The sequence below is a fragment of the Jaculus jaculus genome, chromosome 4, assembly GCF_020740685.1.
Source record: "Jaculus jaculus isolate mJacJac1 chromosome 4, mJacJac1.mat.Y.cur, whole genome shotgun sequence".
Lineage (NCBI taxonomy): Eukaryota > Metazoa > Chordata > Mammalia > Rodentia > Dipodidae > Jaculus > Jaculus jaculus.
Window position 1 is genome coordinate 67482709 of NC_059105.1, and position 12439 is coordinate 67495147.

General features: G+C 36.4%; 1 protein-coding gene across 3 annotated transcripts in view; it reads right to left on the reverse strand.

Moving 5' to 3' along the window:
• Dync1i2 (dynein cytoplasmic 1 intermediate chain 2) overlaps positions 1-12439 on the reverse strand; it is a 69790-nt gene that overhangs the window by 35901 nt on the left and 21450 nt on the right. For 2 of the 3 annotated variants that reach the window (XM_045147105.1, XM_045147104.1), the window contains exons 5-6: positions 6424-6483; positions 3540-3655 (exon numbers count right to left, since the gene is read on the reverse strand). In XM_045147105.1, coding sequence (XP_045003040.1) covers positions 3540-3655; positions 6424-6483 — 176 coding nt within the window. The remainder of the gene's footprint in view (positions 1-3539; positions 3656-6423; positions 6484-12439) is intronic. The other variant, XM_004660352.2, reaches the window with a different exon arrangement.

Genomic DNA, 12439 nt, shown 5'->3' on the forward strand with positions numbered 1-12439 from the left:
AGGGGGGGGGAGGGCTGGAAAGATGGTTGAGCAGTTAAGGCACTTGCCTGAGATACATAAGGACCTATGTTCAACTCTCCAGATTCCACGTACGCCACATGCACAAAGGTGAGGCAATAGCAAGGTTGCACATTGCACATGTCTACTAGGTGGTGCAAGTGTCTGGAGTTCAAATGCACTGGCTGAGGCCCTGGAGCACCAATTCTCTCTTGCTCTCTCTAAAACAAACAAACAAACAAAATACACCCCCCTAAACAAAAAGTACATGTAGTGGATGTAGAAGGGAAACTATTTGGGAAGTGAGAGTGACCAAGGAGATGGGGGATAAGGGGAGGTGGTGAAAATGATAAAAGTATATTACATGCATGTGCATGTATGAAAATATCACAATAAAATTCATTATTATTATTTTTATTTATTAGAGTCAGAGAGAGACAGGGCGTGAGAGTGAGAATGGATGCGCCAGGGCTTCTAGCCACTGCAAACAAATCCCAGATGTGTACGCCTTCTTGTACATCTGGCTAATGTGGGTTCTAGGGAATTGAACCTAGGTCCTTTGGCTTTGCAGGCAAGCACCTTAACTGCTTAAACCATCCCTCCAGCCCAAGCTCTTTTTTTTTTTTTTTTTTTTTTTTGGTAGGGTCTCACTCTTGCTCAGGCTGACCTGGAATTCACTATGTAGTCTCAGGGTGGCCTCAAACTCATGGTGATCCTCCTACCTCTGCCTCCTGAGTGCTGGGATTAAAGGCATGCACCACCATGCCTGGCTTTATTATTTTTAAAAATAATTAATATACACTTAATGGTATTTGATGATCCATTAAGTTAAATGGTTATAAATAGGTATAACTAATTTTCTTTTTAGATATATAAGAATATGAAAATGTGGACATTTTTACAGATTGCAGAATTTCCCTACACTTTGGTTTACTTGTATATTCTTGGCTTTCTGCTGCAACTAATAGTACTTTTGTTTCTCCTTAGTGAAGAAACATGGTGATTTAACTGAAATTTCTTTTCTTTTTTTTTGAGGTAGGGTCCCACTGTAGCTCTTCCTACTTCAGCCATCACACCTGACATGAATTCCCTTTTACCAGTTCATATATAAGGAAAAGTTTTTCCTATTTAATTATGGAAAAATCAAGGACAGTAACTTTTAAAAGCATGTCTTTTGATGAGTGTGTGTGGGTGGGAGGGTGCGTGTACACACGCGCACAAGCACACAAGCAGCACACGAGTGGAGGCCAGACAACAATTTTCAGGGTGTTCTTCACCTTCCCACCTCATCTGAGGTGAGGTCTCTCTAGCTCTCACTTTGCTGTACTCTGTTGCACTTGCCATGAGCTTCTGGAAAATTCTCTTGCCTTCGCCTCCCATTTTACTATCAGTGTGCTGGGATTACAGAAGCCCACCACAGCTTCTGGCTTTTTAAGTAGGGTCTAGGGAATCGAACTTGGGAACTCTGGCATGAGTGGTGGGTTCTTTATCCTTAGCCATCTCTCTAGCCCCAAGTATAGAAACTTTTATCAAACAAACTGTGTTGAAGTGATTTATTCCTTCAATCCTAGTACTCAGGAAGATCACTTGTTAGAAAGCCAGCTTGGACTACAGAGTGAGTTCCAGGTCATCCTGGGCTAGAGTGAGACCCTGTCTCAAAAACAAAATAAAGAAAACCCCCTAAAATAAACAACAGCAACAACAAAAGGAATTCTTGCCTGGTACCATCAACCTGGTCAAAGCCCAAGGTTAGGGAGGTCATAAGCCCTAGGGAGTAACCTACTACCACTTTTATGCTAAATGAGCAGGTTGTTAAAATGTCTTTTAAATTTTTATGTTTATACTAGAGACTAGTGCTGCTCTCAGCCTAGATCACAGAAGTCTTCTTTTGCAGTGCGCACAGGTTAATGCAGAAAGATGCACAGCTGGGGAAAGTGCTGAGAACAAATGACTATACTGTGCTTGGGCCTAAAAGGGACATCAATAGCATTCCTCCAAGATTCACGAAACATTGGGTAGAAAGAAACAGTAAGAGTCACAGGGTGGGGAGGAGTGCTGTGGAATGCTGTCTTCTGAACACAATATGACCAGTAAGTATCCTCATGAGTTTACAGCAGCAGTGGGTGGTTTCTTGCACAAAACGGAGTCCCTAGACATCCCATTATGGTTGAAGAGGAGATTATGAGACATTATTCCTCCCTGTGGAGCTACTGGAAGTTAATGGTTCCTAGGGCAGTGGGAACCATGTTCTTCAATGGTACAGCCACTGGAAAATTGCTTATAATCCAGTAAATAATTCCCCAACCATGCTCACAGATGCAACCCTAGTTTAACTGAGTTTAACCCACTGAGTTAAACTAGGAAGTGACTGAGTGGAACTAGGAAAGGAGTAAGCGTGGATAGTGGGAGATGAATACAATCAAAATATGTTGTATACATGTATGAACTTATAAAAAATAAAATGAATTCAGAAAGGGTAACTTACTTTGGGCCCAAAATACCTAAACCCAAGTTCCAAAATTGTCAATAGTTCTAAATCCATAACTCATTTAATGGTAAACCCTAACATGATCAGAAATAACACTATTTATAATCATTATTTATGTCATTTAGTATATTTATATCTTTTGTTTTCAATATACTAATGCCAACATGCTGCTGTAGTGTTGATGTATTGCACATCTACTTTCCTAAAATTTACTTTCCAGAACTCATACATACATGGCCCCAGATATTTCAGTAAGAGATTGTAGACCTGTATTAGTGATCTCATATAAGCCTCTCTTGTGTATAACGCAAAGTCATTAACTTCATTAGTTAAAAATTTCCCATTTCTTTACGTATAAATCATTAGCTATTTAGTGATAGTGAAAAATTAATCCTTCATTCTGCTCCGATTAAGAGTCAAAGGATTCCATAGTTAATGCAAGCATCTGCTTACTTCCTGGAATTGCACACAGATGAAAGGCTACTAACAGTTTGCACAGGCTAGTCCCTAAACCATGAAAGAGAAAGTTAAAGAATTAGATCTAGATTTCTTCTTTTATTGCTTTTTGTGATGTTGGAAATTGAACCCAGGACTTCATACAGACTAAAGTGATCTGCCACTGAATTTTATCCTCAGTCCAACATGTGTTTATTAGTTTGAATAATAATGACAGCATTATCAGAATGCATTATGCTACAGAAAATCATTCCATGACTTCCTTGACTATGTAATCTCTTTTAAGAACTCTGCTCAGTGACAGAAATAGAACACTGGACTTTTCTGCTTTGCAAAGAAGTACACAGCAGTGACAAAATGAAGACTGAAAACTTAAATTTATAGCACTCAAAAGCAATGAAAGAAAAAGCTTAAAACTCTAAAAACAAATCTTTCTGACTATGACATAGTCATAGAAACTATGTGAAGCATTATTAGTTTTATAATGTTTTCTTAAGAAAATATAACAAAAATAAAAAAGAAAGAAAAAAGCCCGAAGAATCCACTTACTTAACATGAAGTCTTAATGACAACAATCACAGTAAGGACAGATACTCACCTTCTTTGGGTTGAGCCATAACTGGAGTCTGAGTTTCCTTTGTGTATGTGACGATTTCTCGAGGAGGAAAGTCAACTTGTGTAATTTTGGCCATTCCAAGCTTAATAGGTCCTCGTCTAAAGTAAGTGAATACAAATGTTTTAAAATACAACAAATGATACATTTTAGGTTTATCAGATATGTTATTTTCAAAAATTTAGAATTAAACATCCATGTGTATCCAACATTAGAATTTAAGACCTTGTTGTGCTCAAGAAATACTAAGTAAACAATGCATTAATTTATTTGAACAAAAGAATTAGAAGGTAGCAAAAAAAAAAAGCAACCCACTTTTGGAAGCATTCAGGATATTTATGTTTCACTATCAAAAGATAAATAATTTAATTTCTTAAGAGAAAATAATGTGGGTCATAATAAAGTAAGTACAAGAGTTTCAGAGTGAAGTTCTAAACAAGTGGGCTGTAAGAACTATCAGAGAGATGATTACAGACTTTTTTAAAGATCAAATAAATAGATCTCACTAAGACTGTTTAGTTGTATTCACCATTATAAGGCTTCAACTTTAAGACTGAAAAATAGGTTTCTGTTGAAAACTTTTTCTACTTCTTATATTTGTCAGACATGGAGAATCACATTGTCAATGTGGATTTTAAAAAAGAAATATTTAAAATGTTTTAATATGTACATAATAAATACTGTCCATGATCTGTAACAGACAAACTTGTTGGAATATTCTACACTTAGACTAAAGGGATGGATTTTTAAAAATATAATAAAACTATGGAAGTTATTCATGGTCGAATAAAATGTAAGAATTTTATTTTTAGTATTTTTTGTTTGTTTTTGGTTTTTCTAGGTAGCGTCTCGCTCTAGCCCAGGCTGACCTGGAATTCACTATGTAGTCTCAGGCTGGTCTTGAACTCATGGTGACCCTCCTACCTCAGCCTCCCAAGTGCTATGATTAAAAGGCATGTTCCACCATGCCTGGCCCTGTTTGTTTGTTTGTTTGTTTGTTTGTTTGTTTGTTTGTTTAGAGGTACGGCCTCACTCTAGCCCAGGCTTACCTGGAACTCACTCTGTATTTCCAGGCTAACCTAGAACTCACAGTGATCCTCTTACCTATGCCTCTTGAGTTCTGGGATTAAAGAGATGCACTACCATGGCCAGCTATGGTATTTTTTATTGCAGCTGAGAAACTTGTACTAAAAGACAAATACTAGCTATCTGGTATTTTTTACTTGGTGCTTATATTACTTATTTAAATTATAACTAACATATGCTTCCAAATTGCCAAAGAAGTTCTGTATTATGAAACTTTATTAAAAGTATATCCAATAAACATTGTTGCAACTTACTAAATAAATATCAGGTAGAATATATAAAATGTCACTGACAATAATACATAAATACATACACATACATAATGCATGATTTTCAGTATGTTACTGGTGATATACATAAAACTTTTAAAAATTTTGTTTAATAACCAAATTCATAATCTATACAAAAAAGTGTCATAAAATTACCACACTTAAAAATGAACTTTGAGCCAGGCATGGTGGTGCATACCTATAATACTGAGCACCTGGGAGGTGGAAGCAGGAGAATTAAGAGTTCAAGACCAGCCTCTGCTACATAGTGAATTCAAGGCCAGACTGGATTCTCTCAAACACATATACAACCAAAAATATTAACCTGCTCTAAGGTCCTACATGTTGGTCATAAAATTTTCATGTATTTCCACGTTAAAAATATCTTTAGGGGAAAAAGTATAAAATTTAAGTATATTGGAAGCAATCTAGAGTAGTCTTAAGAATAAAGCTTGAAATAAGAACTTCATATTGTGATTTAAGATATAAAACATTAAAGAGCAAATCACTCACCTATCTAGAAAACAATGGCCAAGCCAGCAGTATTAGAAACACGTAACTAACAAAAGCATATAGAACCAAATAGTCAAAAACGACATTAAAACAAACTAAACATCCCCTCCCCTCAAGATTCCGAATGAAGAGAAGGGTAAGAGGTAACACCTCACTTATCCAAAGTCACTTTTACTGAAAATGGGGAGGGGGAGAAGCCTCAGGGCAGCTAACAAAAGCTCACTTTTTTTTGGAGAGGGGGTAGGGTCTCACTCTAGCCCAGGCTGACTGGGAACTCACTATGTAGTTTCAGGCTGGCCTCAAACTCACAGTGATCTTCCTACCTCAGCCTCCCAAGCGCTGGGATTAAAGGTGTGCACCATCACACCCAGCTATTTTTTTATATGCCTCAATTCAAGGCTTATTTATTCTTGCTTTGGACAGAATTCTCAAGTATATGGTTACATGTAGTAGGCGCTGCAGGTTCCCAGGGGAAGAGCTGTTGGAGTCAGGCACATGGCAGCAGCACACGTTTATGTTTTGTATTGGAGCCCAGCATAAACGAGTGACTGAATATAGGAAAGAATGAATAAGTAAATGAACAGAAATTTGGGAGCACTGTGGAAGCTCAATATATCTGTTCCTCTCAAAATTTTAGTCACCAATGAATTTTAATTAATTAATACTCATGTTCATACTCAAATTACATTTCTTTTTAAAAGTTTTAGAAGTTTTTAGTACATTTTAGAATTTTTTATACCTCAGAAAATTTTATATAATAAATATAGAAATAATAAGAATTTGGACATCTAAGTGGGTAGCCTTATGGTACTTAGAAAATTACATATGAACATTTCTTTCACTAATAATAAAATAGGATAAGTGAGGTGTCACAGTAAAACCTAATTCTTGTCCTAAATATATACTAAAATATTAGAAACTTGAGCAAAATAATATGAGGACAGTTTTACAAGGAATCACATGACTTATTCAAGAGTGAAGGTAATAAATCTATTCAATACCCCAAATCGGAATCTGAGTGAAGCTGAAGAACTGACGGGTCTGTATCCCAATGCAGCGTCCTAAATGGTTGTGGGACCACCATGAAGCATCAGTGAAAAAGGCCATAAGTTAGTCAAGCAAATACATTCTAGGAATAACTAAAGCTAATGTACTGTTCACGGCTAAAAACTACTTGTTCGGGTTAGTAAGACAATAACACACACACATAATAGGCATTACTCCACGTTCACGTGCATGCAATAAGCAGCACTATGGTTAAGAATGCAGGTACACACTCAGAATAGTTCAAGGTATTTTCAGATCATGGGAAATGAGTATTGCATAGGGACAAAAGCAGCGAAGTCAGATGACAACCCAAGTAATATTTTATGGATGATGACAAAGTAGGCTATACAATAGAATTTTAAAGTTTAGCAAAAACAGATAACATATTCTAATCTTGCCCAAAGCATTAAATGTGTGCAGGAAATTGTCATATTGGTAAAGGAAATGACTCAACACATAAGTCTTTTGGTAAGAAAACCAAAGACTATCCCATTGGGATACAAAAAAGCTAAAGTTTCCAAAATGTGACCTTGCTGTAATTTGTGGGTTAAGCATTGCCTTGGGCTTACATGTCAGCTGCTTTAGAAAAGAACTAAAGATTTGTTTCTAAGAAAAAAAAATAGGTTTTTCCCTTGGAAAAAAATATCTTATGTTCAAAGGATTTATTTGCCTAGTGTTTGGAGAAGATCAATCCTAAATAAATATTCAGTGGTATTTTAGCATTAATATCTCAATCACATCTTTTCCACTTAAGCTAAATCTAATCATTACTAGAGCAAAAGGTACTGTATCTTATTGGCATTCTTCTAGGTTAGCAATACTATATAGTGCTTATAGCTCCTATTTAAAAAGCTAACTACAGTACTATATTTAGTACTACCAGTTTTAACAAAGATATTTATTTTTCATTTATACAAGTTATAATGCACATTTCTAGTTCCTATACTTTAATAACAACAAATGATTTCTCTACCTGCCTGTGTAACCAGTAAAAACAATTAGATGAAGTAGAAAAGCCTTCATTTGAGAAATTAAAGGAAAGATCTTAGAATTTAAAATGGGTTGTATGTGGGTGCAATGAAAAAAGGAGGCCACAGTGAAGACCTACTTTCTACTAAGCAATGAACAGCAACAAACTTGGGCTTTGTTAAACCAAAAGCAGTTTTATGAGATGGTCTCCAAGGAATGTTCTGTCAACAGCCTTTGTATTACACAAGGGCTCTAGTTGTGTCAATAACATAAACCTCCTTGTTGAGGACATCATTTTAGGCTAAGGTCAGAAGATAGGACTGGAAACATACTGTACAACACACATGATTTAACATAGTAATGGAAGCCTTAGACTGATAAAATATAATCCCAGAATGCTTAGAAATAAGCTGATCAAAAATGGAAAAAAGGAACAAGCATGAGGTACCCAAGTAAATCACTGTCATCTAATTGAGAAAGTAAACTAGAAAGTTAATGAACTATAGCTCCCAATCTACAAAATTAGAAAAGTATCTCTTGTCATGAATGCTTACTCATACATAATCCCTAGTACCAACATAAATCTTTGGTATTTAGAAAGAGTGCTTCATACAGGTAAGGTGTCCATATTTTATAGTCTATCTTTCTCTTTCATGTAGTAATCTTAGACCACCTTGGCCAACAAATGGAGCTGTGTGTATAGATGCCTGCACCTTATGCATCATCATGCATTACCATTCTTATACAAGATGAGTGCATTCTGTTTCATTCTAATAAATACTGTTTTTAAATGCTATGTACTTAGAAGTGATTTTATTTGTATTTATTTATTTGAGAGAAAAAGAGATGGGGGGTGGGGGAGAAAGAATGAGCATGCTGGGGCCTCTAGCCATTGCAAATGAAGTCCAGATGCTTGCACCACTTTGTGCATTTGGCTTTATGTGGGTACTGAGGAATTGAACCCAGGTCTGTAGGTTTTGCAGACAAGTACCTTAACAGTTGAGCCATCTCTCCAGCCCTCAAACTGAATTATTTTACTATCATCTTAATAACCATCTACAATATTAATTATCTTCTCATTACAGAAACTGGAGATTATTCAATGAAATACATGCCTTCATGTATACGCATGTGCATGTGTGTGCAAAATGAATATACTCAGCCCTCATGAAAAGTTAATGTTTCAAATCAATCAGTGCTCTCGAAGGAAGCAATGTATATATTAATATTTAAAAGTTATTTTCTCTCCTGTTATATTTAGAAAAAACTTAGTTTTCCTTCTCTAATAAGAATAAACACTACACCAGGTTTAACAGCTAACACCTGTAATCCCAGTACTCAGGATCATGAGACAGGAAAATTTCTATGAGTTCAAGGCCAGCTTGGCCTACACAGTGAGTTCAAGACCACCTGAGCTCGAGACTGAGATCCTGACTTAAAAAGAACAAACTACCTGTTATCTTGTTTTATAATCCATCATAAAACATACTTTACAATAAGTGCAAGCTAGCATAATATCCTTAGAGCTTTCCAAAAATTATCCTTAGGTTAATTATTTGATCATTAGATTATATATTATATGAAAGCAGGAGCATGAACACTTTAAGTTGTAATCTGCAATATTTAACAAAAAGTTGGAAATTTGATGAATATCTGCTGAATGTATGAATAAGTATTTTTCTAACCAGTACTTATTCTTTATATCAGTTTGTAGGATTCCAAATCATCTCTAGTACTTTCCAGGTTATTCAGGAGAACACATTTTAAAATCTAAGTGGATGTTACACAGTACTTTTTTTTTTTTTTTTTTTTTTAATGAGAGTGAGTGAGAGAGACATAATTGGCACACCAGGGCCTCCAACCACTGCAAACAAGCTCCAGATGCATGTACCATCTTGTGTGCATGTGCGACCCTGTGCACTTGTATCACCTTGTGTGTCTGGCTTATGTAGGACCTGGAGAGTCGAACATGGGTCCTTAGGCTTTGCAGGCAAGTGCCTTAACTGCTAAGCCATTTCTCCAGCCCTACATAGTACTTTTGAAAGCAAACTTACTGAAAAAGCATTGTAAGTTTCTCAATACTGTTCAAAGTAAGGAGCAATGGAGCTTATAAAATACGTATCAACATAAAGTTAACATAGTATTGAAGAAATTTAATATGGCAACTTTTTAATCTCTGAAATATTTTCACTATGGTAATGTTGGCTGTAGAAGAGAAAAACCTTTCACTTGAAAATATCAGTTGCTTATTAGATATTTAAAGGAATACTGATGTATTTGAATATAAAGAACAAAATTGTAAAACAAATAACCATAGACTTAAAAATGAATCTAGACTGAGGTAGGAGGATTGCTGTGAGTTTGAAGCCAGGATGGACTACAGAGTGAGTTCCAGGTCAGTCTGGACTAGAGTAAGATCCTGTCTCAAAAAAGTAAATAATAATAATAATTTCAACTAAAGCAATTATCTTCATAACACATTATCTTATAAAGTAATATTATTTCATAAAAGAAAGTTTTGAAAGAGTTATCATTTATCACCAAAACCAGTATTGCTACATTTGCAATTTTTGGAAAAAACATCTCAGAGTCAAAATAGCAATGTTTCTGTGCCTTTTATTAATGATAACCTAATTACTCAGGAATTGAATTTAGGATTGGTTTCCTTACATTTTTCCCCCTGCTCTTTTAGAAATGTATTAGTTATATGTGTCTTCAAACAAAAGAGACTCACACAGAAAAAAATCCTTTTAAAAACCAGTAGGGGCTGGAGAAATGGCTTAGCTGTTGAGGTGCTTACCTGCAGAGTCAAAGAACCCAGGTTCAATTCCCCAGGTCCCACGTAAGCCAGATGCACAAGGTGACAATTCATCTGGAATTCATTTGCAGCAACTGGAGGTCCTGATATGCCCATTCTCTCTTTCTCTCAAATAATTTTTAAAAATTATTTTATTTATTTATTTGAGAGAAAGAGGCAGGGAGAGAGAGAGAATGAGAATGGGCACACCAGAGCATCCAGCCACTACAAATGAACTCCAGACGCATGCGCCCCCTAGTGCATCTAGCTTGTGTGGGTCCCAGGAAATGGAGCCTGAATTCCTAGGCTTTGCAGGCAAGCACCTTAACTGCTAAACCATCACTCCAGTCCTCAAATAATTTTTTAAAACCTTTTAGATGTTTAAAATTTTTTAATAGCTTAATCTAGTTAAACTTTATTGGTATAAATATATCAGCATTTTCAACCTTTCTTTTCAGTGATGCTTTACAAAATACAACTTTCAGAGCTAGAAAAAACTTCGGTGATGGTAATTTCTAGGTGTGAGGTTAGTTAGGCCAGAGGATCAGCCACTGGCCAGTAGTTTTAGAGCTTGGGAGGGAATCTGGAGAGCTCTTGTCTCTTGCTCTTAGTGCCTTTGTTACCAACCTGTCTTTGAAGTCCCTGCTGCCAAATTTTCAAGACTGAGTCAATAATAATCTGTGTAACTTAGCCTTTATTTTTATTTTTGGTTTTAACTTAGGTTTTAAGTTGTACTGCTAGGGCCTTGGGTATGACAGGCAAGTGCTCTACCCAGAGCTACAGAGCTATATCCCTAGCCCTGATTTAATTCAATTATTTATTTGAGAAAGAAAGAAGAGGAAAGGAAGGAGAGAGGGACAGAAAGAGAGAGAATGGGCATGCCAGGGCCTGTAGCCACTGCAAATGAACTCCAGACACATGTGCCTCCTTGTGCATTTGGCTTATGTGGTTACTGGGGAATCAAACCTGAGTCCTTAGGCTTCACAAGCAAGTGCCTTAACCACTAAGCCATCTCTCCAGCCCTTAGTTTATTTATTTATTTATTTTGCTTAAAAGGTATGCTAAGGTATGTTTATGAGGGTATTTAACTTTTGGGCCCCAAAATGAGGATTCTCAATCATCTGTGGAGTTTTTAAAATACGTTTTTATTTATTTATTTGAGAGAGAAGCAGAGAGAGAGACAGACAGACAGACAGACAGACAAACATACACGCCAGGGCCTCTAGCAATGGCAAATGAACTCCAGACATATGTGCCACTTTGTGCATCTGGCTTACACGTGTCCTGGGGAAATAGAACCTGGGTCTTTCGGCTTTTCAGGCAAGCACCTTAACCACTAAGTCATCTCTCCAGCCCCTTTTTTGGTATTTCGAGGTAGGGTCTCACTCTAGCCCAGGCTGACCTAGAATTCACTATGTAGTCTTAGTGTGGCCATAACTCATGGCAATCCTCCCACCTCTGCCTCCTGAGGGCTGGGATTAAAGGCATATGCCATCACACCCAGCTTCAGCTGTGGACTTGACTTGTTGTGTTTATTCTCCTTTTAAAATATTTTTTGAAGGAGACTCTGGCATGCAAACTAGTTACGTGACCCCCAAAGTGGTCAGCATCCTCCAACTTCTTAGAGGGACAAGTGGCATTCAGCTACCCAAGACTGAGCAATAACAGGTCTGTGATGCCCTTACACACAGGAAACATTAAAATATACTTTCAGCTGTCACAAGAAGTCAAGAGGCATAATGCTTTAAGAAGACTCGTGTATGCATGTGCACACATAAGACAGACTTTTCCCAACATGACTTGTGGAGGAAAGATTAACTGATACTCAAATTCTGAAAAGCAAGTCATACCTGCATGCGGGATGCTAAAATAAGAATGAGACACAGTTCTACAAGGAAGATGCAGCTCAACAAAACTCAAAAGCAAGGCTCTCGTGATTCCCTTGGCAGTAATTCCTTATTCTTTATATTTTATACATTATTATTTTTTATCTTTCTTAGTAGAATTAGCTATGAACAGAACAGAACTGAGTTGCTTAATTGAATTGTTTCAATTTTCAATTAACTGAATGGTAAATTATGCACAACGATGATTTTTATAGTATTTATAACCCAAACCTTCACAAAATGACCAATATATCTGCCTAAACACACAAAATTTAAGAACATTAAAGCCTCTATTTTTAATATAGAATTATCATAAAA